The 27,013-nt window shown below is 37.4% G+C and overlaps 3 protein-coding genes across 4 annotated transcripts in view; 1 reads left to right on the top strand and 2 right to left on the bottom strand.

Annotated features, from left to right (window-relative positions):
* Window positions 1-12,934, top strand: part of tg (thyroglobulin) — a 36,998-nt gene extending 24,064 nt beyond the window's left edge. The window contains 20 exon segments of the mRNA XM_029427640.1: window positions 48-157; window positions 538-643; window positions 757-939; window positions 1,230-1,400; window positions 4,705-4,791; window positions 5,027-5,086; window positions 5,252-5,389; window positions 5,961-6,131; window positions 7,092-7,206; window positions 7,409-7,488; window positions 7,797-7,943; window positions 8,035-8,094; window positions 10,034-10,168; window positions 10,255-10,437; window positions 10,958-11,162; window positions 11,348-11,435; window positions 11,626-11,776; window positions 12,225-12,307; window positions 12,612-12,753; window positions 12,843-12,934. Coding sequence (XP_029283500.1) covers window positions 48-157; window positions 538-643; window positions 757-939; window positions 1,230-1,400; window positions 4,705-4,791; window positions 5,027-5,086; window positions 5,252-5,389; window positions 5,961-6,131; window positions 7,092-7,206; window positions 7,409-7,488; window positions 7,797-7,943; window positions 8,035-8,094; window positions 10,034-10,168; window positions 10,255-10,437; window positions 10,958-11,162; window positions 11,348-11,435; window positions 11,626-11,776; window positions 12,225-12,307; window positions 12,612-12,753; window positions 12,843-12,934 — 2,507 coding nt within the window.
* A 1,816-nt stretch (window positions 12,935-14,750) lies between these two features.
* On the bottom strand, window positions 14,751-21,062 carry nudt17 (nudix (nucleoside diphosphate linked moiety X)-type motif 17). The gene is made up of 8 exons (XM_029427644.1): window positions 20,960-21,062; window positions 19,674-19,789; window positions 18,779-18,895; window positions 15,616-15,799; window positions 15,442-15,467; window positions 15,268-15,360; window positions 15,039-15,137; window positions 14,751-14,954 (listed from the first exon to the last, which is right to left on the bottom strand). Exons 2-8 carry the CDS (start codon window positions 19,746-19,748, stop codon window positions 14,751-14,753), a joined length of 798 nt encoding a protein of 265 aa, XP_029283504.1. The 5' UTR covers window positions 19,749-19,789; window positions 20,960-21,062.
* A 1,439-nt stretch (window positions 21,063-22,501) lies between these two features.
* si:dkey-7j14.6 (membrane-spanning 4-domains subfamily A member 4A) lies at window positions 22,502-26,356 on the bottom strand. Of its 2 annotated transcripts, none has more exons than XM_029427646.1 (7): window positions 26,242-26,344; window positions 24,875-25,140; window positions 24,302-24,403; window positions 24,147-24,203; window positions 23,576-23,758; window positions 23,336-23,461; window positions 22,502-22,734 (listed from the first exon to the last, which is right to left on the bottom strand). In XM_029427646.1, the coding sequence occupies exons 2-7, from the start codon at window positions 25,067-25,069 to the stop codon at window positions 22,615-22,617; spliced, it is 783 nt and encodes a 260-aa protein (XP_029283506.1). In that variant the 5' UTR covers window positions 25,070-25,140; window positions 26,242-26,344; the 3' UTR covers window positions 22,502-22,614. The 2 variants fall into 2 exon arrangements, with proteins under 2 accessions (XP_029283506.1, XP_029283505.1); XM_029427645.1 differs by having other exon boundaries at window positions 22,504-22,734; window positions 24,875-25,091; window positions 26,242-26,356.
* Window positions 26,357-27,013: the final 657 nt, after the last annotated feature.

Genomic DNA, 27,013 nt, shown 5'->3' on the forward strand with positions numbered 1-27,013 from the left:
CTAAATATGTGTATGGTCTGTGTTGGTTGACTGTGTGTCTCTCTCAGCGTGCGCAGCGGAGCCGTCCTGCCACCATGTGGCACTGTTCAACAGACAGACTCAGTGTGAACTGTACAGCACACACACTCTGAACACACACTGCAACACTTCCCAGCAGGTACACACACACACACACACACACACTGTTCACTCTCGGTTTTTGGATTGGTTCTTAACTATCGCAAAAGCAGCTGAGGCTCATGGGTAATGTAGTGGGTAAGTGATTCATCTTTTTATCTGGCTTTTAATTTGGATTTATTTAATTCTGTTATAAACTTAGTTTTTATAATTAGTCATTGATAGTATGTTTCCATGTTGAGGAGTATTTAGATCAAAAGAAAGCTTTTAACAGGAAATAATAATATTGATTATAATCTATTATAATTCTTTATTATGGAGTTGTGTAATAATATATATCAACGTAATGAATTATCATTATCATTATTAATTCTGCAGTGACTCATGAATGTTGATTAAAGTTTTATTTGATTCTCTCAGACCCGTGGGTTTCTGGGTAATCCTCAGGCCGAGCTCTTTGATTGGCTGAGCTGCTCTCTGAGAGTAAGGGGCGGGGCTTCAGATCTGCTGGTCATCAGAAAGAATGGTACTGTAACCACGGCAACCCGACCACAATACACAAACATGACGCTGCACCAGAAAGTGAAGATAACTTCATTATCACGTTCATCGACGTCATCGTGTGTCTGCATGTTTCAGCTGCCGAGTCTTCCTCCCGGAGTTATGAGAGGATGAGGATGAGGAAGGCGGTCTCAGGTGTGTTCAGGACTCAGGTGTTCAGACGCACTTCGCTCTCTGACGCTCATCGTTTCTGTCAGGACGGCTGCAGCCGCGACGCCTGCTGCGAAGGATTCATCCTCAACCAGAACGTCCTGGAGGGAGGTTCGTTACCATGGAGACACACGGTTGAATGAGTGAATGAATTAATAAAGCACAGGTCTTGGACATGACCCACTGAGAGCGATGAATGAATAATAAATTAGGAAGTGAGTGAATGAGAAATGTGAACTTGAACACACTGAGTAAGAGGTGAGTGAATGAGATATTGAATGAGTACATGAAGGAATTAGTGTGTGTGATTGTTAATGAATGAATAAATAAAATAGTAGATTTAATGGATGAATAATGATCCCCTCACCCCCCCCCCCCCCCCCCCCCCCCCCCCCCCCCAGGCTCTCTGCTCTGTGGTTGGCTGAGGGCTCCGTCGGTCCTGATGTGCGGGGACCAGGACTGGGACGTGATTGGTCGGGGAGCAGCTGGGCGTGTCTGTGGGGCGGGGCTAACCTACAGCGAGCAGCAGAGGAGCTTCCTGTTTGACTTCGGAGGACAAACGTTCAACATCAGTGAGAAACTAAATTACTGTAAACATCAACGAGACTCAAACTTCTGAATCATGTTTCTGTGTTTCTGTGTTTCTGTGTTTCTGTATTTCTATGTTTCTCTGATTCTGTATTTCTATGTTTCTTTATTTCTATATTTCTATGTTTCTATGTTTCTATATTTCTTTATTTCTATATTTCTATGTTTCTATGTTTCTATATTTCTATATTTCTATGTTTCTCTGATTCTGTATTTCTATGTTTCTCTGATTCTGTATTTCTATGTTTCTTTATTTCTATATTTCTATATTTCTATGTTTCTATGTTTCTATATTTCTATGTTTCTCTGATTCTTTATTTCTGTTTCTCTGATTCTGTATTTCTATGTTTCTCTGATTCTGTATTTCTATGTTTCTTTATTTCTATATTTCTATGTTTCTATGTTTCTATATTTCTATGTTTCTCTGATTCTTTATTTCTATGTTTCTCTGATTCTATATTTATATGTTTCTATGTTTCTATATTTCTATGTTTCTCTGATTCTTTATTTCTATGTTTCTCTGATTCTTTATTTCTATGTTTCTCTGATTCTATATTTCTATGTTTCTATGTTTCTATATTTCTATGTTTCTCTGATTCTTTATTTCTATGTTTCTCTGATTCTTTATTTCTATGTTTCTATGTTTCTATATTTCTATGTTTCTCTGATTCTTTATTCCTATGTTTCTATATTTCTATGTTTCTATATTTCTATGTTTCTCTGATTCTATATTTCTATGTTTCTCTGATTCTTTATTTCTATGTTTCTCTGATTCTTTATTTCTATGTTTCTCTGATTCTATGTTTCTCTGATTCTATATTTCTATGTTTCTATATTTCTGTTTCTCTGATTCTATATTTCTCTGATTCTGTATTTCTATATTTCTCTGATTCTGTATTTCTGTGTCAAGCAAGGAACCATCCAAGCTGTGTACAGCAAGGGTGGGACCCTGCTGACTTCAACTGTGAAGGTTATCGGGCGGTGGAAGGAGCACTTTGAGGAACTCCTGAATCCGACTAACACGCCCTCTATGGTTGAGGCAGAGCTGAAAGCTGATGGGGGATCATCGTCAATTTCCCTGATGGAAGTTACTGAGGTAGTCAAACAACTCCACAGTGGCAAAGCCGCAGGGGTTGATGAGATCCGTCCAGAAATGCTGAAGGCTTTGGGTGTTGAGGGGCTGTCTTGGTTGACACGCCTCGTCAACATTGCGTGGAAGTCTGGGACAGTGCCTAGGGGTTGGCAGACCGGGTGGTGGTTCCCCTATTTAAAAAGGGGGACCAGAGAGTGTGTGCCAACTACAGGGGCATCACACTTCTCAGCCTCCCTGGTAAAGTCTACTCCAAGGTACTGGAAAGGAGGGTTCGGCCGGTAGTCGAACCTCTGATGGAAGAGGAACAATGCGGATTCCGTCCTGGTCGTGGAACAACAGACCAACTCTTCACTCTCGCAAGGATCCTGGAGGGGGCCTGGGAGTACGCCCATCCGGTCTACATGTGTTTTGTGGATCTGGAGAAGGCGTATGACCGGGTCCCCCGGGTGATACTGTGGGAGGTGCTGCGGGAGTATGGGGTGAGGGGGTCACTTTTGAGGGCCATCCAATCCCTGTATGCCCAAAGCGAGAGTTGTGTCCGGATACTCGGCAGTAAGTCGGACTCGTTTCCCGTGAATGTTGGCCTCCGCCAGGGCTGCGCTTTATCACCTATCATGGATAGGATATCGAGGCGTAGTCGTGGAGGAGAGGGGTTGCAGTTCGGTGACCTGAGGATCTCATCTCTGCTCTTTGCAGATGATGTGGTCCTTATGGCATCATCGGTCTGTGACCTTCAACAGTCACTGGATCGGTTAGCAGCCGAGTGTGCAGCGGTTGGGATGAGGATCAGCACCTCCAAATCTGAGGCCATGGCTCTCAGCAGGAAACCGGTGGATTGCCTACTCCGGGTAGGGAATGAGCCATTACCCCAAGTGAAGGTGTTCAAGTACCTCGCGGTCTTGTTCGCGAGTGAGGGGACGATGGAGCGAGAGATTGGCCGGAGAATCGGAGCAGCGGGGGCGGTATTACAGTCACTTTACCGCACAGTTGTGACGAAAAGAGAGCTGAACCAGAAGGCAAAGCTCTCAATATACCGGTCGATCTTCGTTCCTACCTTCACCTATGGTCATGAAGGCTGGGTCATGACCGAAAGAACGAGATCACGGGTACAAGCGGCCAAAATGGGTTTTCTCAGATGGGTGGCGTCTCCCTTAGAGATAGGGTGAGCAGCTCAGCCATCAGGAGAGACTCGGAGTAGAGCCGCTGCTCCTTTACGTTGAAAGGAGCCGGTTGAGGTGGTTCGGGCATCTAGTAAGGATGCCACCTGGGCGCCTCCCTAGGGAGGTGTTCCAGGCACGTCCAGCTGGGAGGAGACCCCGGGGAAGACCCAGGACTCGGTGGAGAGATTATATCTCCTCACTGGGAACGCCTCAGGATCCCCCAGTCAGAGCTGGAGGATGTGGCCCGGAGAAGGGAAGATTGGGGTTCTTTGTTTCTCTGATTCTGTATTTCTGTTTCTCTGATTCTGTATTTCTATATTTCTCTGATTCTGTATTTCTATATTACTCTGATTCTGTATTTCTATGTTTCTCTGATTCTGTATTTCTGTTTCTCTGATTCTGTATTTCTGTTTCTCTGATTCTATATTTCTTTTTCTCTGATTCTATATTTCTATGTTTCTCTGATTCTGTATTTCTGTATTTCTGTTTCTCTGATTCTGTATTTCTGTATTTCTGTTTCTCTGATTCTATATTTCTTTTTCTCTGATTCTATATTTCTATGTTTCTCTGATTCTATATTTCTATGTTTCTCTGATTCTGTTTCTCTGATTCTATATTTCTATGTTTCTCTGATTCTATATTTCTTTTTCTCTGATTCTATATTTCTATGTTTCTCTGATTCTATATTTCTATGTTTCTCTGATTCTGTTTCTCTGATTCTATATTTCTATGTTTCTCTGATTCTATATGTCTATGTTTCTCTGATTCTGTATTTCTATGTTTCTCTGATTCTGTATTTCTGTTTCTCTGATTCTATATTTCTGTTTCTCTGATTCTATATTTCTATGTTTCTCTGATTCTGTATTTCTGTTTCTCTGATTCTGTATTTCTATGTTTCTCTGATTCTATATTTCTATGTTTCTCTGATTCTGTTTCTCTGATTCTGTATTTCTATGTTTCTCTGTTTCTCTGATTCTATATTTCTGTTTCTCTGATTCTGTATTTCTGTTTTTCTGATTCTGTGTTTCTGTGCAGCCGACTCGTCTCTGCCGGCCGACAGTAAGAACAAGAAGGACTACAAGGCGTCCATCGTCAGCTTCCAGGCCGTTTTCCTGAACACTGGTATTATTATGTCCTTGTAATTCGATGCTAGCCCCGTAGCTCAGCTGCACCTTGACATTAGCTTAATGCTAACGGTAACTGTAGCATTAAGTGAGCTGCAAAGGCTTTAACGTAAAGTTAAGGCAACATTATGCAATGATTCATCACTTTGGGGGTTTGCCACCCCTGCAGGCTGGAGGTGGTACAACGTGTCTGAAGCTTCTTTAATCACATGACTGTCTCTGTGTGTCTGCAGCTTCTTCTTCTTCTTCTTCTGCTTCCTGTGCAGCAGCAGAACTCCAGCCTCCTATCAACCGTGAGTTTCCTCCGTCTGCACTTTGTTTACATTTGAACCATTATTGTAGTTTATTATTACTCGTGCATTACTGTGATTATTAGTAATCAGATTACTTCCAGGAGCTCAGATACTCCCTGCTGCACATCTAGTTCACAGATCTGGATTTTGTGTGTTTGTGTCCAGCGTCCGTCCAGCTGAAGTTTGAGTCTCTGTCGGAGGACGAGGTGCTCGTGGACCCTCAGAGGAAACCCCCCACGCTCTCCTTCTGGCTCAACAAGCAGAACTACGACTCCCAGCAGGCACTGCTCTGGTGTCTCACACGTGAGCGACACACTCTTGTGTAGCAGTTTGTCCACGAACAGTTTAAAACTTTCTTTAGTGTTTGTTGTGAGAACATCTCTGAAAACAAGAGTTCAAACTTTTACAAGTTTCTTTGTGGAGAAAGGTTTTACACTTTTTCTATCCAACTCACCAGAAAACTGCTTTATTGTGTGAAACCTTAAACTTTTATATATGAAGCTTTGAATATCTGTCGACTTATTTAATGACGTAATTAGTCTCTTTTTTTATTAAATCATCTCTAATGAAACTCGTCAGTGCAAATGTTTTTGAGGATAAACTGAAAAGGATCTGAAGCAGAATGTGTCAGATAGAAACAAATGTTGACTTTATAAGCTCTGAATGTTTCAGTCTGAAACTGGAGTCTAATTCTACTAACAGTATAATAACAAATAAAACAGTTTTTATAGTAAAAATAATATTATAAACTAAAAATATCATAATAAAACTAATATTATTATAACACTGATACCAGAGCCTCCTCTGTATCTCTCTGCACAGATCAACACGAGGTGTTGTAAAGTGATCGTGATGAATGAAAGGTGTGTTTCAGGCTGTGACTCGGAGCAGCTGTGCTCCCTCGCTGACCTCACAGACTCAGCAGGTTTCTTCAGCTGTTCGTTGTTTTCCGACAGCAGAGTTTGTGGCGCGTACGACAAACCTCTGCGACAGCGCTGCCTCCGCCTGCTGGACAGAGCGCCCAACAACACCTACAGCAGGAAGGGTAAACAGCTGTTTACATGCACTCAATATCCCACGAGTATTATTACACGACAACAACGTGAATTTAAAACGGGTTATTTTCAGAATCAGGTGTTTTTCTGAATGCAGCCTGTTCAGGTTCAGACATGAGAGCTGATAGTGTTCAGGTTCAGACGTGAGAGCTGATAGTGTTCAGGTTCAGACATGAGAGCTGATAGTGTTCAGGTTCAGACGTGAGAGCTGATAGTGTTCAGGTTCAGACGTGAGAGCGATAGTGTTCAGGTTCAGACGTGAGAGCTGATAGTGTTCAGGTTCAGACGTGAGAGCGATAGTGTTCAGGTTCAGATGTGAGAGCTGATAGTGTTCAGGTTCAGAGGTGAGAGCTGATAGTGTTCAGGTTCAGAGGTGAGAGCTGATAGTGTTCAGGTTCAGACGTGAGAGCTGATAGTGTTCAGGTTCAGAGGTGAGAGCTGATAGTGTTCAGGTTCAGACGTGAGAGCTGATAGTGTTCAGGTTCAGAGGTGAGAGCTGATAGTGTTCAGGTTCAGACGTGAGAGCTGATAGTGTTCAGGTTCAGACGTGAGAGCTGATAGTGTTCAGGTTCAGAGGTGAGAGCTGATAGTGTTCAGGTTCAGACGTGAGAGCTGATAGTGTTCAGGTTCAGAGGTGAGAGCTGATAGTGTTCAGGTTCAGACGTGAGAGCTGATAGTGTTCAGGTTCAGACGTGAGAGCTGATAGTGTTCAGGTTCAGAGGTGAGAGCTGATAGTGTTCAGGTTCAGATGTGAGAGCTGATAGTGTTCAGGTTCAGACGTGAGAGCTGATAGTGTTCAGGTTCAGATGTGAGAGCTGATAGTGTTCAGGTTCAGACGTGAGAGCTGATAGTGTTCAGGTTCAGATGTGAGAGCTGATAGTGTTCAGGTTCAGACGTGAGAGCTGATTTAATGTTTATAATGTGTGTGTGTGTGTCTGTGTGTGTTTCAGTGGATCTCTCCGGACCAGTAAAGAGTTTCTATGAGAGAGTTTCCTTCCAGAAGATGGTTTCTTACTCTGTACGCAACCGAGTCAGCCTGAGAGAAAACACACCGCTGTCTGAGGGGTAACACACACACACACACACACACACACACACACACACACACACACACACACACACACACACACACACACACACACAGCTTTCCTAGTAAAATACAACTCCCAGGGTGCATTTCACTGATCTGAAGGTAAAGATTTCAGTTTGCAGAAACTGTCTGCCTCTGGATCACTTATATGTGTAGGTAATATGTGTGTGTGTTCAGGTTTAAAGAGTGCGAGCGGCGCTGTGATGAGGATCCTTGTTGCCGCGGCATCGGTTTCGTCCGGAACACCCAATCACCAGGTAACCACGGTAACCACGGTCTGTTTAGAATAGGAAGTATAACTGAAAACATGAACATGTTTTAAACTAATGTCATATATTAGTATTTAATGACACACAAGGAAATCCGTAAATACAATAAAAACATAACAAGCACAATACTTCAACCACATTAATACTGTATGTTGTAATATATGTTTAAACTAATCGATTTATTAAATCTGTTTTCTTTTGGGGAGATGTGGTGTGATATTAAACATAATGTATTTATAATAACTGTGTGTGTGTGTGTGTGTGTGCGTGTGCGTGTGCGTGTGTGTGTGTTGCAGGTGCTTCAGAGGTGGTGTGTCTGTCTCTCATCAGTCTTGGGGTTCAGACCTGCGGTGAGAACGACACGACGACCTGGAGGAGTCAAGACTGCAGAGCGTCCGTCATCCAGACCAGACCGGACCCCTTCGGCTGGTACCAGAAGCCTGGTACTGATACTGCACGTATAAATACACACTACACGTATAAATACACATACACGTATAAATACACTTTATAATCTCATGTCTGTGTTTCCAGTGAATCAGTGGACTTCCTCTCCGGCTCTCTGTCCTCCGTTCAACCTGCCGGCCACCAACGGTAAAAACTACAAGACTAGTACTACCATGAATACTAGTACTACCATGAATACGAGTACTACCATGAATACTAGTACTACCATTAATACTAGTACTACCATTAATACTAGTACTACCATTAATTCTACTAGTACTACCATGAATACTAGTACTACCATTAATACTAGTACTACCATGAATACGAGTACTACCATGAATACTAGTACTACCATTAATACTAGTACTACCATTAATACTAGTACTACCATTAATTCTACTAGTACTACCATGAATACTAGTACTATCATTAATACTACTAGTACTACCATTAATACTAGTACTACCATTAATTCTACTAGTACTACCATGAATACTAGTACTACCATTAATACTAGTACTACCATGAATACGAGTACTACCATGAATACTAGTACTACCATTAATACTAGTACTACCATTAATACTAGTACTACCATTAATACTAGTACTACCATTAATTCTACTAGTACTACCATGAATACTAGTACTATCATTAATACTACTAGTACTACCATTAATACTAGTACTACCATTAATTCTACTAGTACTACCATGAATACTAGTACTACCATTAATACTAGTACTACCATGAATACGAGTACTACCATGAATACTAGTACTACCATTAATACTAGTACTACCATTAATACTAGTACTACCATTAATTCTACTAGTACTACCATGAATACTAGTACTATCATTAATACTACTAGTACTACCATTAATACTACTAGTACTATCATTAATACTAGTACTACCATGAATACTAGTACTTGAATACTAGTACTACCATTAATACTAGTACTACCATTAATACTAGTACTACCATTAATACTAGTACTACCATTAATTCTACTAGTACTACCATGAATACTAGTACCATTAATAAACAACAGTATCAACTACTCATTTAATATTACTACAGCTGCTCCACCAGATTTATTTTGTATTTTCACAGCATAAGAGCTGGAAAGTTGTACAGCCTGTAGTATTTAATAAGTAATACTTGTAGTATTTAATAAGTAATACTTGTAGTATTTAATAACTAATACTTGTAGTATTTAATAATACTTGTAGTATTTACTAATACTTGTAGTATTTAATAAGTAATACTTGTAGTATTTAATAACTAATACTTGTAGTATTTACTAATACTTGTAGTATTTAATAAGTAATACTTGTAGTATTTAATAACTAATACTTGTAGTATTTAATAACTAATACTTGTAGTATTTAATAACTAATACTTGTAGTATTTAATAATACTTGTAGTATTTACTAATACTTGTAGTATTTAATAACTAATACTTGTAGTATTTAATAACTAATACTTGTAGTATTTAATAATACTTGTAGTATTTACTAATACTTGTAGTATTTAATAAGTAATACTTGTAGTATTTAATAACTAATACTTGTAGTATTTAATAATACTTGTATTTAATAACTAATACTTGTAGTATTTAATAATACTTGTAGTATTTAATAACTAATACTTGTAGTATTTAATAACTAATACTTGTAGTATTTAATAATACTTGTAGTATTTACTAATACTTGTAGTATTTAATAAGTAATACTTGTAGTATTTAATAACTAATACTTGTAGTATTTAATAATACTTGTATTTAATAACTAATACTTGTAGTATTTAATAATACTTGTAGTATTTAATAACTAATACTTGTAGTATTTAATAAGTAATACTTGTAGTATTTAATAACTAATACTTGTAGTATTTAATAATACTTGTAGTATTTAATAACTAATACTTGTAGTATTTAATAAGTAATACTTGTAGTATTTAATAACTAATACTTGTAGTATTTAATAATACTTGTAGTATTTAATAACTAATACTTGTAGTATTTAATAACTAATACTTGTAGTATTTAATAATACTTGTTGTATTTGTGTCTCAGTGTCTCAGGATCAGTGGCGTCTCCTCTCTGACTCATCACTCCTCGTCGACCTGTCTCTCTCTACGTATGACATCATCCATGTGAGTCGCGACATCGCTGCCGACCAGGACAAGACCAGGGACTGGTGTCTCCATGGTAACCACAAAAACAACAACAAAAACAATACCCCAGTGATGTCATTGACCTACCTCAGGTGACGTCATCATTGCTTCCTGTTTCAGCCTGTCAGGAGGTGAAGTCTTGTGTTGCCGTGGCCCTCAGTGAGGCGGGGTCCGCCACTCGCTGTGTCCTCTACCCGGACACCACGGCCTGTGGGTTAAGCTCCGCCTCCAGCTCACCCAGCCCCGCCTCCTCCTGCCGACTGGTCATCAGAGAGCCCGCCTCCCAGGTGTACCTGAGGACAGGTGAGCCAATCACAGAGCAGAGAAACAGCCAATCACAGAGCAGAGAACAGCCAATCACAGAGCAGAGAAACAGCCAATCACAGAGCAGAGAACAGCCAATCACAGAGCAGAGAAACAGCCAATCACAGAGCAGAGAAACAGCCAATCACAGAGCAGAGAACAGCCAATCACAGAGCAGAGAAACAGCCAATCACAGAGCAGAGAAACAGCCAATCACAGAGCAGAGAACAGCCAATCACAGAGCAGAGAACAGCCAATCAAAGAGCAGAGAACCAGCCAATCACAGAGCAGAGAACAGCCAATCACAGAGCAGAGAAACAGCCAATCACAGAGCAGAGAACAGCCAATCACAGAGCAGAGAACAGCCAATCAAAGAGCAGAGAACAGCCAATCACAGAGCAGAGAACAGCCAATCACAGAGCAGAGAACAGCCAATCAGAGCAGAGAACAGCCAATCACAGAGCAGAGAACAGCCAATCAAAGAGCAGAGAACTGCTAATCACAGTTGCCTGTATTTCAGAGAGGTTGCCGTCGGTTACGTCCGTCTCCATCCCTGGTCATGGGACCCTGCGTGGCGTTGCCATGGAAACCTCCCTGGGCTCTGACAGGAGGACGGTGGTTCAGTTCCTGGGTGTCCCCTACGCCCGTCCACCAATAGGATCGCTGCGCTTCGAAACAGCTCAGCTGCCTGATTGGACGGGAACCTGGGACGCCACCAAACCCCGGTAACTACATGTCTGTCTGTTTGCCTGTCTGTCTGCATCAACAACTCATCAGAGGACGTCAGTGCAGCAGCAGCGTGCAGAATCCTCAGGCTTCATGTGGGTCCTTAAAAGCATTGAATTCATTATCTCCCTGTCTGCCTGCCTGTCTGTCTGTCTGCCTGTCTGTCTGCCTGTCTGTCCTTCAGTCCCAGTTGTATCCAGCCCGGTGATGAAGAGTCTGCAGCCTCCAGTGAAGATTGTCTCTACCTCAACATCTTCACTCCTGCGGGTCTGGTGAGTCCTCACAACAGCCACTATTATAATATTTTAATGTTTTATTTTATTATAATATTAATATAATATTCACATTTTTATTTAAAAAAAGGAAAAACTTGTAACCTTTTAAGACTTTTAAAAGGATTTTAATGTTATTAAATAAAGTAACCTCAGCTGACCTGTAAACGTGTTTGTGTGTGTGTATCAGAGGGGGCGTGTCCCAGTCCTGGTTTTCTTTTTCAACCCTTCGGCCAATCAGAAGCCAGGACTGTTGGATGGCTCCGCCCTCGCTGCTGTGGGTAATATCGTCGTGGTAACGGCCAGCTACAGAACCGCGGCGCTGGGATTCCTGCGCACAGGTAAACATTTACATTTATATATTATATTATATAAGAACGCACGGGAGAAGAAGAGAAGAACGGGAGAAGAGAACGGACGGGAGAAGAAGAGAAGAAACGGGAGAAGAAGAGAACGGACGGGAGAGAAGAGAAGAAACGGTAGAAGAAGAGAACGGCCGGAGAAGAAGAGAAGAAACGGGAGAAGAAGATGCACAGGACGGGAGGATAGAAGGAGCAGAAACGGAGGAAGAAGAGAAACTGACGGGAGACGAAGAGAAGAACTGTAGAAGAAGAGAAGAAACTTGCGAAGAAGCAGAACGGCCGGGAGGAGAAGAGAACGGCCGCTTTCCTAGTAAAATCACAACTCCCAGGGTGCATTTCACTGATCTGAAGGTAAAGATTTCAGTTTGCAGAAACTGTCTGCCTCTGGATCACTTATGAGTGTAGGGTAAATGTGTGGTGTGTTCAGGTTTAAAGAGTGCGAGCGGCGCTGGTGTGATGAGGATCCTTGTTGCCGCGGCATCGGTTTCGTCCGGAACACCCAATCACCAGGTAACCACGGTAACCACGGTCTGTTTAGAATAGGAAGTATAATGAAAACATGAACATGTTTAAACTAATGTCATATATTAGTATTAATGACACACAAGGAAATCCGTAAATACAAATAAAAACATAACAAGCACAATACTTCAACCAATTAATACTGTGTGTTGTAATATATGTTTAAACTAACGATTTATTAAATCTGTTTTCTTTTGGGGAGATGTGGTGTGATATTAAAATAATGTATTTATAATAACTGTGGTGTGGTGTGTGTGTGTGCCGTGTGCGTGTGCGTGTGTGGGTGTTGCAGGTGCTTCAGAGGTGGTGGTCTGCTCTCATCAGTCTTGGGTTCAGACCTGCGGTGAGAACGACACGACGACCTGGAGGAGTCAAGACTGCAGAGCGTCCGTCATCCAGACCAGACCGGCCCTTCGGCTGGTACCAGAAGCCTGGTACTGATACTGCACGTATAAATACACACTACACGTATAAATACACATACACGTATAAATACACTTTATAATTCATGTCTGTGTTCCAGTGAATCAGTGGACTTCCTCTCCGGCTCTTGTCCTCCGTTCAACTGCCGGCACCAACGGTAAAACTACAAGACTGTACTACCATGAATACTAGTACTACATGAATACGAGTACTACCATGAATACTAGTACTCCCATTAATACTAGTACTACCATTAAACTAGTACTACCATTAATTCTCAGTACTACCATGATACTCAGTACTACATTAATATATTACATGAATAATATACATACATAGTACTACATTAATACTAGTACTACCATAATATAGTACTACCATTAATTATAAGAGTACTACCAGAATACTAGCTACTATCATTAATACTACTAGTACTACCATTAATATAGTATACCATTAATTCAGAATAGTTACCTACATGAATACTAGTACTACCATTAATACTAGTACTACCATGAATACGAGTACTACCATGAATACTAGTACTACCATTAATACTAGTACTACCATTAATACCTAGTACTACATTAATTCTATAGTACTACCATGAATTCTATAGTACTACATGAATACTAGTACTATCATTAATACTAGTTACCATTAAACTAGTACTACCATTAATTCTACTAGTACTACATGAATACTAGTACTACCATTAATACTAGTACTACCATGAATACAGAGAGTACTACCATGAATACTAGTACTACCATAATACTAGTACTACCATTAATACTAGTACTACCATAATTCTACTAGTACTACCATGAATACTAGTACTATCATTAATACTACTAGTACTACCATTAATACTAGTACTATCATTAATACTAGTACTACCATGAATACTAGTACTTGATACTAGTACTACCATAAACTAGATACCATTAATACTAGTACTACCATTAATACTAGTACTACCATTATTCTACTAGTACTACCATGAATACTAGTACCATTAATAAAACAACAGTATAACTACTCATTTAATATTACTACAGCTGCTCCACCAGATTTATTTTGTATTTCACAGCATAAGAGCTGGAAAGTTGTACAGCCTTTGTAGTATTTAATAATATTGTAGAATAATACATACTGTTATTTACGAATACTTGTAGTATTTAATAAGTAATACTGTAGTATGTAATAAACTAACTTTGTAGAAACACACACAACACCACACAACAATCACACACAGGACACAACACCACACGAACACAACACACAACACACACACACACAAACACACACCACCACACACACACACCACACACACACAGACAATGAACACACACACACACACACACAACACACACACATCCACAAACAAACACCACACACACACGCACAACACATAACACCACCACCACACACACACACACACACACACAAAATCAAACACACACACACACACACATCCACACAACACCACACACAACAAACGACACACAACACACACACACAACAACACACACACACACACACACCACACACCACACACAACAACACACACACACACACACACACACCACACAAACACACAGCACACACACCACACACACATCAAACCACAACACACACAAACAAAACACACACACACACCACACAACAGAACACTATCCCACCACACACACACTACCACACACACAAAATATACTACACAACACACCCACAAACCACACACACAACAACACACACACACACACAACAAACACACACACACACACACAACACACCACACACACACACACACACACACACACACACACACACACACACACACACACACACACACACACAACACACAACACACACACACACACACACACACACACACACACAACAACACACACACACACACACACACACACACACAACAAACACACACACACACACACACACACACACCACACACACACACAACAAAAGGTTTGAGATAAAATAATAATCACATCTTCTCTGTTCTAGTCTGAGCTGGTTCAGGCTGCAGGTGTGAATACCTGACGCTGCTCTGCAGTCCGTCCTCTGCGTCCTCTGCGTCCTCTGCGTCCTCTGCGTCCTCTCCGTCCAGGGCGGACACGGCGGCTCTGACCAGCCGGCTGTCGGCCCACAGACACGCACTGACCTCAGCAGGAGACGGGCTCAGAGAGGCCTGCAGGGTGACACAGCCAGACTCACACACACGCTGAAGACACAGCATGGATCCACATGCTGGAGAGACGGAGTCAGGACGCACCTGCAGCTGCAGGTGAGACAGGGGGGACAGCAGCAGCATGTAGACCACGATGTGATGTCTCTGAGGAAGTCCTCTGGACAGCATGGCAGGATACACCGACTGACACCAACAGGGATCATACAAGTACACCTTTAATTCTTCCACCTGATGCCGAGTTAACCCTTTCTTCGTCTGCATCCTGTGGGACTGTATTAATGCTCTCTGGGGTTCAGAGCCGTCTGTGTCTCACCTCCCAGAGTCCCAGTACTTTAGGAGAACTTCCCTCTGCTTCCAGTTTCAGTCCAGTTTCCTCCTTTAACTCCCGGAGGCCTGCGTCCAGCAGCTAAAAAGATTTATTCTGGCATGAATGACACTTTATATTCAGTGAAGAAGAAGAAACACTGAGAAACAGAAAATTATTTACCGTCTCATCTGGCTCAAGATGGCCGCCTGGAAAACAACACGAGTTCGATAAGTATGATGTGTGTTAAAGGGCTAATTATGTCGTACTGCTCTTCCATAAAGCTGAAGAGATTAAAAAACACTAATCCTACATTTCCCATAATGCACCTGCCCCTTTAACAGACGAATGTGAGACCTGGAGGAACCCAGATGTTGGGAAATATACGAAGCTCCTTAGCCCGCCGCGTCAGCAACACTCTCTGATTGGCTGTCTGCAGGATGATGGCCACGCCCACATCCACACCACGCTGCTGGACGTCCAATGGGATCGCAGCTGCCTCTGTGACTGTCAGGTGTTTAATGGGACAGAAGGCGGGCCTCTGAGAGATCCGCAAAAAAGAATAAATATAAAAGATAGAAGTAATTATTAAAGATAAAAGTAAATATTAAATATAGAAGTAATTATTAAAGATAAAAGTAAATATTAAATATAGAAGTAAATATTAAATATAGAAGTAATTATTAAATATAGAAGTAAATATTAAATATAGAAGTAAATATTAAAGATAAAAGTAAATATTAAATATAGAAGTAAATATTAAATATAGAAGTAATTATTAAATATAGAAGTAATTATTAAATATAGGAGTAATTCTTAAATATAGGAGTAATTCTTAAATATAGAAGTAATTATTAAATATAGAAGTAATTATTAAATATAGAAGTAAATATTAAAAATAGAAGTAATTATTAAATATAGAAGTAATTATTAAATATAGAAGTAAATATTAAATATAGGAGTAAATATTAAATATAGGAGTAATTATTAAATATAGAAGTAAATATTAAATATAGGAGTAAATATTAAATATAGAAGTAAATATTAAAAATAGAAGTAATTATTAAATATAGAAGTAATTATTAAATATAGAAGTAAATATTAAAAATAGAAGTAATTATTAAATATAGAAGTAATTATTAAATATAGAAGTAATTATTAAATATAGAAGTAAATATTAAAAATAGAATTAAATATTAAATATAGAAGTAATTATTAAATATAGAAGTAAATATTAAATATAGGAGTAAATATTAAATATAGGAGTAATTATTAAATATAGAAGTAAATATTAAATATAGGAGTAAATATTAAAAATAGAATTAAATATTAAATATAGAAGTAATTATTAAATATAGAAGTAAATATTAAATATAGGAGTAAATATTAAATATAGAAGTAAATATTAAATATAGAAGTAATTATTAAATATAGAAGTAAATATTAAATATAGAAGTAATTATTAAATATAGAAGTAAATATTAAATATAGGAGTAATTATTAAATATAGAAGTAATTATTAAATATAGAAGTAATTATTAAATATAGAAGTAAATATTAAATCTAGAAGTAATTATTAAATATAGAAGTAGTTATTAAATATAGAAGTAATTATTAAATATAGAAGTAAATATTAAATATAGGAGTAAATATTAAAAATAGAATTAAATATTAAATCTAGAAGTAATTATTAAATATAGAAGTAATTATTAAATATAGAAGTAAATATTAAATATAGGAGTAATTATTAAATATAGAAGTAATTATTAAATATAGAAGTAATTATTAAATATAGAAGTAGTTATTAAATATAGAAGTAATTATTAAATATAGAAGTAAATATTAAATATAGAAGTAAATATTAAATATAGGAGTAATTATTAAATATAGAAGTAAATATTAAATATAGGAGTAATTATTAAATATAGAAGTAATTATTAAATATAGAAGTAATTATTAAATATAGAAGTAAATATTAAATATAGAATTAAATATTAAATCTAGAAGTAATTATTAAATATAGAAGTAATTATTAAATATAGAAGTAAATATTAAATATAGAAGTAAATATTAAATATAGGAGTAATTATTAAATATAGAAGTAAATATTAAATATAGGAGTAATTATTAAATATAGAAGTAATTATTAAATATAGAAGTAAATATTAAATATAGGAGTAATTATTAAATATAGAAGTAAATATTAAATATAGGAGTAATTATTAAATATAGAAGTAATTATTAAATATAGAAGTAGTTATTAAATATAGAAGTAGTTATTAAATATAGAAGTAATTATTAAATATAGAAGTAAATATTAAATATAGAAGTAATTATTAAATATAGAAGTAAATATTAAATATAGGAGTAATTATTAAATATAGAAGTAATTATTAAATATAGAAGTAATTATTAAATATAGAAGTAAATATTAAATATAGAAGTAAATATTAAATATAGGAGTAATTATTAAATATAGAAGTAAATATTAAATATAGGAGTAATTATTAAATATAGAAGTAATTATTAAATATAGAAGTAGTTATTAAATATAGAAGTAGTTATTAAATATAGAAGTAATTATTAAATATAGAAGTAAATATTAAATATAGAAGTAATTATTAAATATAGAAGTAAATATTAAATATAGGAGTAATTATTAAATATAGAAGTAATTATTAAATATAGAAGTAATTATTAAATATAGAAGTAGTTATTAAATATAGAAGTAATTATTAAATATAGAAGTAAATATTAAATATAGAAGTAAATATTAAATATAGGAGTAAATATTAAATATAGAAGTAAATATTAAATATAGGAGTAATTATTAAATATAGAAGTAGTTATTAAATATAGAAGTAGTTATTAAATATAGAAGTAATTATTAAATATAGAAGTAAATATTAAATATAGAAGTAATTATTAAATATAGAAGTAAATATTAAATATAGGAGTAATTATTAAATATAGAAGTAATTACTAAATATAGAAGTAGTTATTAAATATAGAAGTAATTATTAAATATAGAAGTAAATATTAAATATAGGAGTAATTATTAAATATAGAAGTAATTATTAAATATAGAAGTAATTATTAAATATAGAAGTAGTTATTAAATATAGAAGTAATTATTAAATATAGAAGTAAATATTAAATATAGAAGTAAATATTAAATATAGGAGTAAATATTAAATATAGAAGTAAATATTAAATATAGGAGTAATTATTAAATATAGAAGTAATTATTAAATATAGGAGTAATTATTAAATATAGAAGTAATTATTAAATATAGAAGTAAATATTAAATATAGAAGTAAATATTAAATATAGGAGTAATTATTAAATATAGGACAGTAATATCAAAAGGTAAAGGAAAACTACTAAGAATTTCCCGTTCGTGCTTTAAACAGCACGTCATGTGTATAAAAGGTTTATTCTAAATCAAGCGTCCCGTGCTGTTAAACACGGAGATAATATCCTCTAAATATAATATTACAGATGCAATGTGTGTGTGACCTTCAGAGGCTTCCCTCGTCCTGCGTCTGCTCCGGAGAGAATAAACTGGTTTTTGTGCAGAGAGCAGTTCACCTCCACCTCGTCTTCTCCACAGACACTGAAGTTCCCCGTTACACTCTGACAACACACCAAGAACAAACGTAACACACGTACTACATCACTCTGGTCATGTACCATCATCAGCATAACGTGTACAGTTGTATTGTTTTGTATCATTAGTACTTTCACACTCTGTAGTATTTCGTGCACAAATGCTGTGTTCACTTCTTGTTCACTTCTTGTTCACTACGGCGGGATGAACCCAGAACGAACAGATTCTGCTGTGATTTAATCCCAATCACCGTATCAAAAGGATGAAGAAATGAGTACATCATGAGAGCGATCAGTGAAAAGCCTTCATGTTCGTCAGGTCTGTCTTTGGGTGCTAACAGCTAACGTTTTCAGGACGTCAGGACATTATAAATGTGTTACTTTGTGCTTTCTGTTCTGAATTCTTATTTATTATAACAAAATATTTCCAGGTGTAACCTTTTAACACGTCTGGTCCTTAAAAAACTTTAAGGAAATGTAAACGTAAGAAAAGACATCTGTCTGCATTCGGGCTGCAAACGGTGGGAAAACCTTCCAAGGGAAGTTACTTCAGCTCTGGAAGGTGTTAAACATGTCACACTGTAGGTTTTTGACAAATTAATGAATTTACTTGGCAATTTAATGCATTATTTGTCCTGATGATGTGCTAAAAGGTTGTATATATATATATATATATATATATATATATATCTGCATATGACACGGCTGAGCAAATATTTCCATTTTATTCCCGTTAATTCCCATGAAAGTTTCCATCTTGAATATTTACATTAACTGTAAAATCTTCCCGTGATTCTGCACCGACCTGAACAAACTGCGCTCGCTGTGGAGCCGCCCGGTCTTTACAAACATGAACCAGGATCCTCCTCACTTTGTCCATGATGCTTCCTCAGCTGCAAGAACCACCAGGAGGTGTGAACCCTGCGGACAAATACTTATTATCATCATCATTAATACTATTAGCTGATAAATGTGACGGCTGCCATGTTGAGGATTATGGAATATCTTTTAAATAAATATTTAAGATTACGACCTAAATAAATAATAATGTATTCGAATCATTTGTATTATAATTGTTTAGCTGAAACTGCAATATTCGCTCAACGTACTCCGAGCGGCTCTTTTGCTTGTGATTGTTGTTTTGATTTATGGCCTCAGTAAATAACTAGTCAACTCAGTAAATAACTAGTCAACTCAGTAAATAACTAGTCAACTCAGTAAATAACTAGTCAACTCAGTATATAACTAGTCAACTCAGTAAATAACTAGTTAACTCAGTAAATAACTAGTTAACTCAGTAAATAACTAGTCAACTCAGTAAATAACTAGTTAACTCAGTAAATAACTAGTTAACTCAGTAAATAACTAGTCAACTCAGTAAATAACTAGTTAACTCAGTAAATAACTAGTCAACTCAGTAAATAACTAGTTAACTCAGTAAATAACTAGTCAACTCAGTAAATAACTAGTCAACTCAGTATATAACTAGTCAACTCAGTATATAACTAGTCAACTCAGTAAATAACTAGTTAACTCAGTAAATAACTAGTCAACTAGTCAACTCAGTAAATAACTAGTTAACTCAGTAAATAACTAGTAAATAACTAGTCAACTCAGTAAATAACTAGTTAACTCAGTAAATAACTAGTTAACTCAGTAAATAACTAGTAAATAACTAGTTAACTCAGTAAATAACTAGTCAACTCAGTAAATAACTAGTTAACTCAGTAAATAACTAGTCAACTCAGTAAATAACTAGTTAACTCAGTAAATAACTAGTAAATAACTAGTCAACTCAGTAAATAACTAGTAAATAACTAGTCAACTCAGTAAATAACTAGTTAACTCAGTAAATAACTAGTAAATAACTAGTTAACTCAGTAACCAACATGTGAGACTGGAGCATGAACTGTCAACACCTAAGCTAAAGTTAGCTAAAGTTAGCTAACTTTAAACGTTACAAAGCTTCATTGAGCGGGAATAAAACCCTCCGAACAGAAACGACCTCTACAATCAACCTTTACTGATTTTAATGTGGTCATCTCCATTAATATATGACAGATAAACACGGTAGAAAGAGCAGAAACCTACTGACAGAGGAGACACAGCGAGCGTCCTTTGGCTCGTTTTAGCAGCACGCTACATCCGGTGAACAACTTCAAAATAAGAGCCCGGAGGAACGGTGGGACTGAGCAAAACAGAGTTGGAAGAAGTTGTCGGATGTGTTACTTAACTAGAAATAGTAGAATATACTCATTTAGAATATACTAAATGCCAGAATTAGCCAAACATCTATTTTACATCTGTTGTCCCTGGTCAAGGTGTTAAAAAAGGGTTCCTAAAATACATCAAAACAAAAACAGGGCAGTTTAAAGATTGTAAAAGGAAGAAATAATGACATTAAACATATAGAACAATGGTGCAAATCAGAAAGACATATAGATAGCTGCAGCAAAACGGAATTTATATCGAAAAAGAATGATCCATTGTTTTATTGTTTTAAGTGTTTAGTTGTCTAACGTTGTTTCAAAGTTCCTTGAACCTTAAATGTCAAATTTATTTCTAAAAATCTAGATATTTATTTATTACTAAAGACTAATTAATTAAATGAATAATTGTGGGCCCTATATGGCGGGCTACACTTCTATAGTGGCAGTGAACAGTAATAACAATCAGTGGTTTCATAATTAGATGTCAGTTTAATATTTCTCACGTGACGTTCTAAATAAGTAACACCGCTTCTAAAAACGTTCATTGTAATTCAGATTTTATAGTAAATATTTGTATTTTATTCTAAACATCTTGAACTGTAATTCCAATATATTGTACATTTTTAGTATTTTCCATATTTAGAATGTACTTTTGTTTGATACAGCTTTAATTGATACATATTGTATTCAACATTTACTTCCTAACGAGAAGTTAAAGCCAAAAGCTGCTCAGACACTGAAATGTTTAAAAGTTAGTTTCACTTTGAGATGAATGGATCAAATGAACCTTCTTCAATAAGAACAACGTGGAGAAAAGAACATTTATTCATTCAGAGTCAGAACAAACAGAAACGCTTTCAGGAAACTAATAAAACACAGAAGCATTTATCGCTCATATTCAAAATCCATCCTTTAAACCACCGACACCTTTTATTTATTTATTGAATTCAGTTTGTTTGATTGTCTTCAAGAAAAGTTTAGTGAGGTTTCTATAAAGTGTCCATTCTGAGACAGTTGGTACCTTTCAGAGGAAAACAGTATATCAACGCATACGTCATTTACTGTAGTATTACTGTAGTAATACTACAGTAATACTGTAGTAATACTACAGTATTACTGTAGTAATACTACAGTATTATTACAGTAATACTGTAGTATTACTGTAGTAATACTACAGTTATACCATGAGTATTACTACAGTAATACTGTAGTAATACTACAGTAATACTGTAGTAATACTACAGTATTACTGTAGTAATACTACAGTATTATTACAGTAATACTACAGTAATACTACAGTATTACTACAGTATTACTGTAGTAATACTCATGGTATAACTGTAGTATTACTACAGTAATACTGTAGTAATACTGTAGTAATACTGTAGTAATACTACAGTATTACTACAGTATTACTACAGTATTACTGTAGTAATACTCATGGTATAACTGTAGTATTACTACAGTAATACTGTAGTAATACTGTAGTAATACTCGTGGTATAACTGTAGTATTCAGAGGTTTGGTCCTCCCCTCTCAAGGGGAGTATGGAGGCGGCGTGGAGGTTTCCTCTCCTTTGCCGTCCAACAGAGCGACGTCACTGTCGAGCCCCGACGCTGCACCGGACACCAGAACGCTCTCATCATTGTACTCCACCTGGAGGTCAAAGGTCAACCCAAAACATCGGTTAGTCCGTCACACAGAATAATCCTGATGTGAGCAGCACAGGTGGAGATATTCTGGCTTTTACACTGGATCCTACATTTCCCATAATGCACCTGGATAGTGTCTTTCAAACTCCAGACTTCCAGTTTGTAACGTGGACTGTATGTTCATCATGACGTTAACGTTATTAAAGAACTCGATAAATATTATATCGAGTATATGATATAATATTATATCATATTACGGTGAAATGATTTTTCAAAATTCTTTAAATTACCTAAAAAACAAATAGAGCCTGGTCGGCGCTGCATGTGACTCTTCAGTATATAATCAATGATCTAACATGTGTTTGCAATGATAAAGACATCCTGATGCATCCTGATGTCACCAAAAACATTGTGTTTTAAACTGTTGGTTGAGATTCACAAAAGTCTCACAGTGAAACTAAGCGATGGAGGCAGCGGTGGACCAGCAACTCCTGTGTTCTGAGAGGTAAAATGACTGTTTTTGTCAATGGAGTCTGGTGGCTTCAGATGTCTGACAGAAAGGGCCGTCTGACAGCAAAGTGAACAGCGTACACTTAAAATCTCACCATGACGGGGACGTAGCAGTCGCTGCGTCGGAGGGCTCTGCCGGAGAAAACACAGACGGTGACGGTGACACAAACCTGCAGGACGAGCAGAACCAGCAGGAGGCCGAGGAGTCCGTACACACAGATCTGAAACAGAGAAGTACAAACAACCGGCTTTAACTTCTAACTCACGGAAACGATGCAACTATTGTTTTATCAGCTTATAAATTAAGTTGTTCTTTTGTGTCTCGTTGTACTTACATCCATATTGTCCATGTTTTCGTGGCATTTAAGCTTCTGCTGATCCGTGGGCACGAACCCGTCAGAGTATTTGTCACAGAAGCGTTCAGAGGGGGGGCGGTCGGCCAGCAGGAAGCACACATAGGTCACGCCCACCAGGCCGAGCAGCACGCTGATCATGTGGGACAGCAGGGACGCCCACACCTGCACCAGAGGTCAGAGGTCAGAAGCTCTGAGACTCCATCCTCTATCATCGCACTCAAGAACTGACTTCAAAATAAAAGCGACCTAGAACGGACTTCAAAATAAAAGCGACCTAGAACGGACTTCAAAACTCACCCAGTTTCACTAAAATCTCTCTAAAAGAGTGAATGTTGTTCACGTGGATTTAATATAAATGCATAAAGAAACTTAAAGTGTTGATTTGAAAATGGAATTTGGTGCGATGGTAGAATTAATCAACTCAGGGGAAATACTGCACATTAAACACGACGTGCACAAAGATAAATATTAAACATTAACATATCTAACTGTATTCAGACAGATCACTTCTTCAATGATTGTGATGCTTTACTATAAATAAAAAACTCACCAGACCGACTGAAGTCCGCCTCGCCGCCGCCACAGCCACAGAGCCGGACATCACAAACTGAACAGCAGCACAAAGTTTTATGTTAAAATCTTTGTTTCGTTTTTAATTTAGAATCAGATCATCAGCGACTTGTTGTGAGACGAAAGGTTACGTACAGTGACGGCGAGGCAGAGCGGAGCGTGGAGGATCAGGATCTGTGAGAAGACGGCGGTCACACTGAAGAGAACACACAGCACGCCGATGAAGATCTGAACGAGCTGAAAACACACACACACACACACACGTTACTACACATTATTACAGTGGTGGAAGAACTAACTTCAAAATAAAAGCAACCAACAATTGTGTGTGTGTGTGTGTGTGTGTGTGTGTGTGTGTATATATATATATATATATATATATATATATAAATATATATATAAATATGTAAAATTGTTAGATTGTTAGAAATGTTTCTGGAGATTTGTGTTTAATCTTGTGCGACAGGATAATCATTTGTACACACAAGTTATTATCAGAAGATAAAACCTTTTTTCTTGGAACTTCTGGAGCTCTTCTGTTCTGTTCTGTTCAACTTACAACTTTATATACTTTAAGAATATAGTGACCTCGTGTAAATCCATAACTTCCTGTTATTCTGAGCTGCAGTGAGAATAAGAGAGTAAAAGCATCGACGCTTTAATCGTTAAGAATTATAAATCTGTATAAAACCAGTTTCAGTGTCTCACCCCGAGGCCATGGGGCCCTCCCCGCAGGAAGGTGGCCGTCATGTCGTCCTTGGAGGCCGGGGCCTGTGCGGCTGGAGGCGGAGCCTGTCTGGCGGCGGCGGCGGCAGTCTGGAGCGCGCTGGTGGATTCATCCTTAGGAATGACCTGAGTGACGACCACCACTCCTCCCACTGTGGTGACGGACGTGGACGTCATGGTCGAGGTCAGAGGTCACAGACTGTGTCCAGAACAAGAGAGGGGTCAACTACAAGTCCCAGAGTGCACTGCTGTAAAAACCATCCAATCAGAGAGCTTCAGAAAGTGTGATTGTTTCTTTGCATTCTTCGCCCGGCTGAATTAATCTGGTTTATTACAGCAGTATGAACCCAAAACAAAAAGATTTTGCCGTGATTTAAATGCAATAAACGTATTAAAAGGATGCCGAAATAACTACATCATGCAGTCTGGTGTAAACAGGAAGTGTTCCTAATTATTAGGAATGTTAAATGTTGCCTCTTTCACATCTCACAAGTGTTCCCATTTATTTAGTCTTCTGGCCATGCAGGCGGGTAAAAGTTAAAGTTAAACAATGCAAATATTTTGCAAAGGTAAATGACACTTTAGAGTCGTGTGAGCTCTTAAAACTCATCTATCTCCACTTCCACTTAAGATATCTTAAATCCCCTGAATTTCTAATGGAGTCTGGTGTGGAGTTCTATAACGCATAAAGAGGAAGTGTTCTTAAAGCTTAGGGATGACTGTTGATTTTACTTTATGTTGAATGTTGGATCTTTGAAGTCACATAAGTGTTATTAAAGAAGACTTTACATTCCCATTTATTTTTTGTTTTCAGGCCATACAGGCGGCTAAAAGTAAAAGTAAAACAAATACAAATATTTTGATAAAATAAAATAGATTACCGTACATACACTGAATTTACCACAAGACACTTTAGAGTCGTGTGAGCTCTTAAAACTCACTCCAGCATGTATCTACACGTCCCTATAAATTAAGATATCTTAAATTCACTGAATTTCAAATGGAGTCTGGTGTGGAGTTCAACAACTCACAATCAGGAAGTGTTCCTAATTCCCTAAACTCCAAGGAATGACTGTTGATTTTACTTTATTGTCGAATGTTGGCTCTTTAATATCAAATAAGTGTTATTAAATAAGACTTTACGTTGCTATTAATTTAGTTATTAAAAACACAGCTTCACAAACAGACTACTAGCTAAACCGTGAATGTTAGCCAACATTATAACATCTGGAAATGTTCGTGTCGCAGTATCTCAAAGTATTCTGACCGCTTCTAAAAGCAGTCCACTTCAGTATTCTCTTGAATGTCCTTAACTGTATATGTAAGAAATATAAGTGTCATATTATTACCTGCAGTTTAATTCGTAGTTTTCAGGCGGAAACTCTGAAGATTTGTAACTTTGATTGTTCTGTTGACCAAAGGGTGAAAGAGTGATGCCTTCAGGTGCTCTTTGTAGACTCGGACATCTGAGAAACCAGCCAACCAACCAAATAAAATCAAATAAAAAGTATTTTAATTATATTATTATTGATGACTTATGTTTAATTTGTATAAAAAAGCAGATCCTCATCCCAACCGCTGCACACTCGGCTGCAAACCGATCCAGTGACTGTTGAAGGTCACAGACCGATGATGCCATAAGGACCACATCATCTGCAAAGATCAGCGATGAGATCCTCAGGTCACCGAACTGCAACCCCTCTCCTCCACGACTACGCTTCGATATCCTATCCATGAACATCACGAACAGGTTTGGTGATAAAGCGCGGGTCCACCACGGTGTTCGAGGGTTACCGCCCCTTGAGGCACCTAAGACCTTGAGACCACAGCTCATCACCGCAGCTTCAGCAATAGAGGTTTTGAACATCGCCCACTCAGGTTCAATGCCCCCAACCTCCACAGGGATGTCTGAAAAGCTCCGCCGGAGGTGTGAGTTAAAGATCCCCAGGACAGGGGCTTCCTCCAGACGTTCCCAGCTCACCTGCACTACCCGTTTGGATTTACCAGGTCTGTCCAGAGTCTTCCCCCACCCCTTGATCCAACTCACCACCAGATGGTGATCAGTCGACAGCTCCGCCCCTCTCTTCAAAACATGCGGCCTCAGATCAGATGATACGATTA

This window comes from Cottoperca gobio, unplaced genomic scaffold, assembly GCF_900634415.1.
Source record: "Cottoperca gobio unplaced genomic scaffold, fCotGob3.1 fCotGob3_346arrow_ctg1, whole genome shotgun sequence".
Lineage (NCBI taxonomy): Eukaryota > Metazoa > Chordata > Actinopteri > Perciformes > Bovichtidae > Cottoperca > Cottoperca gobio.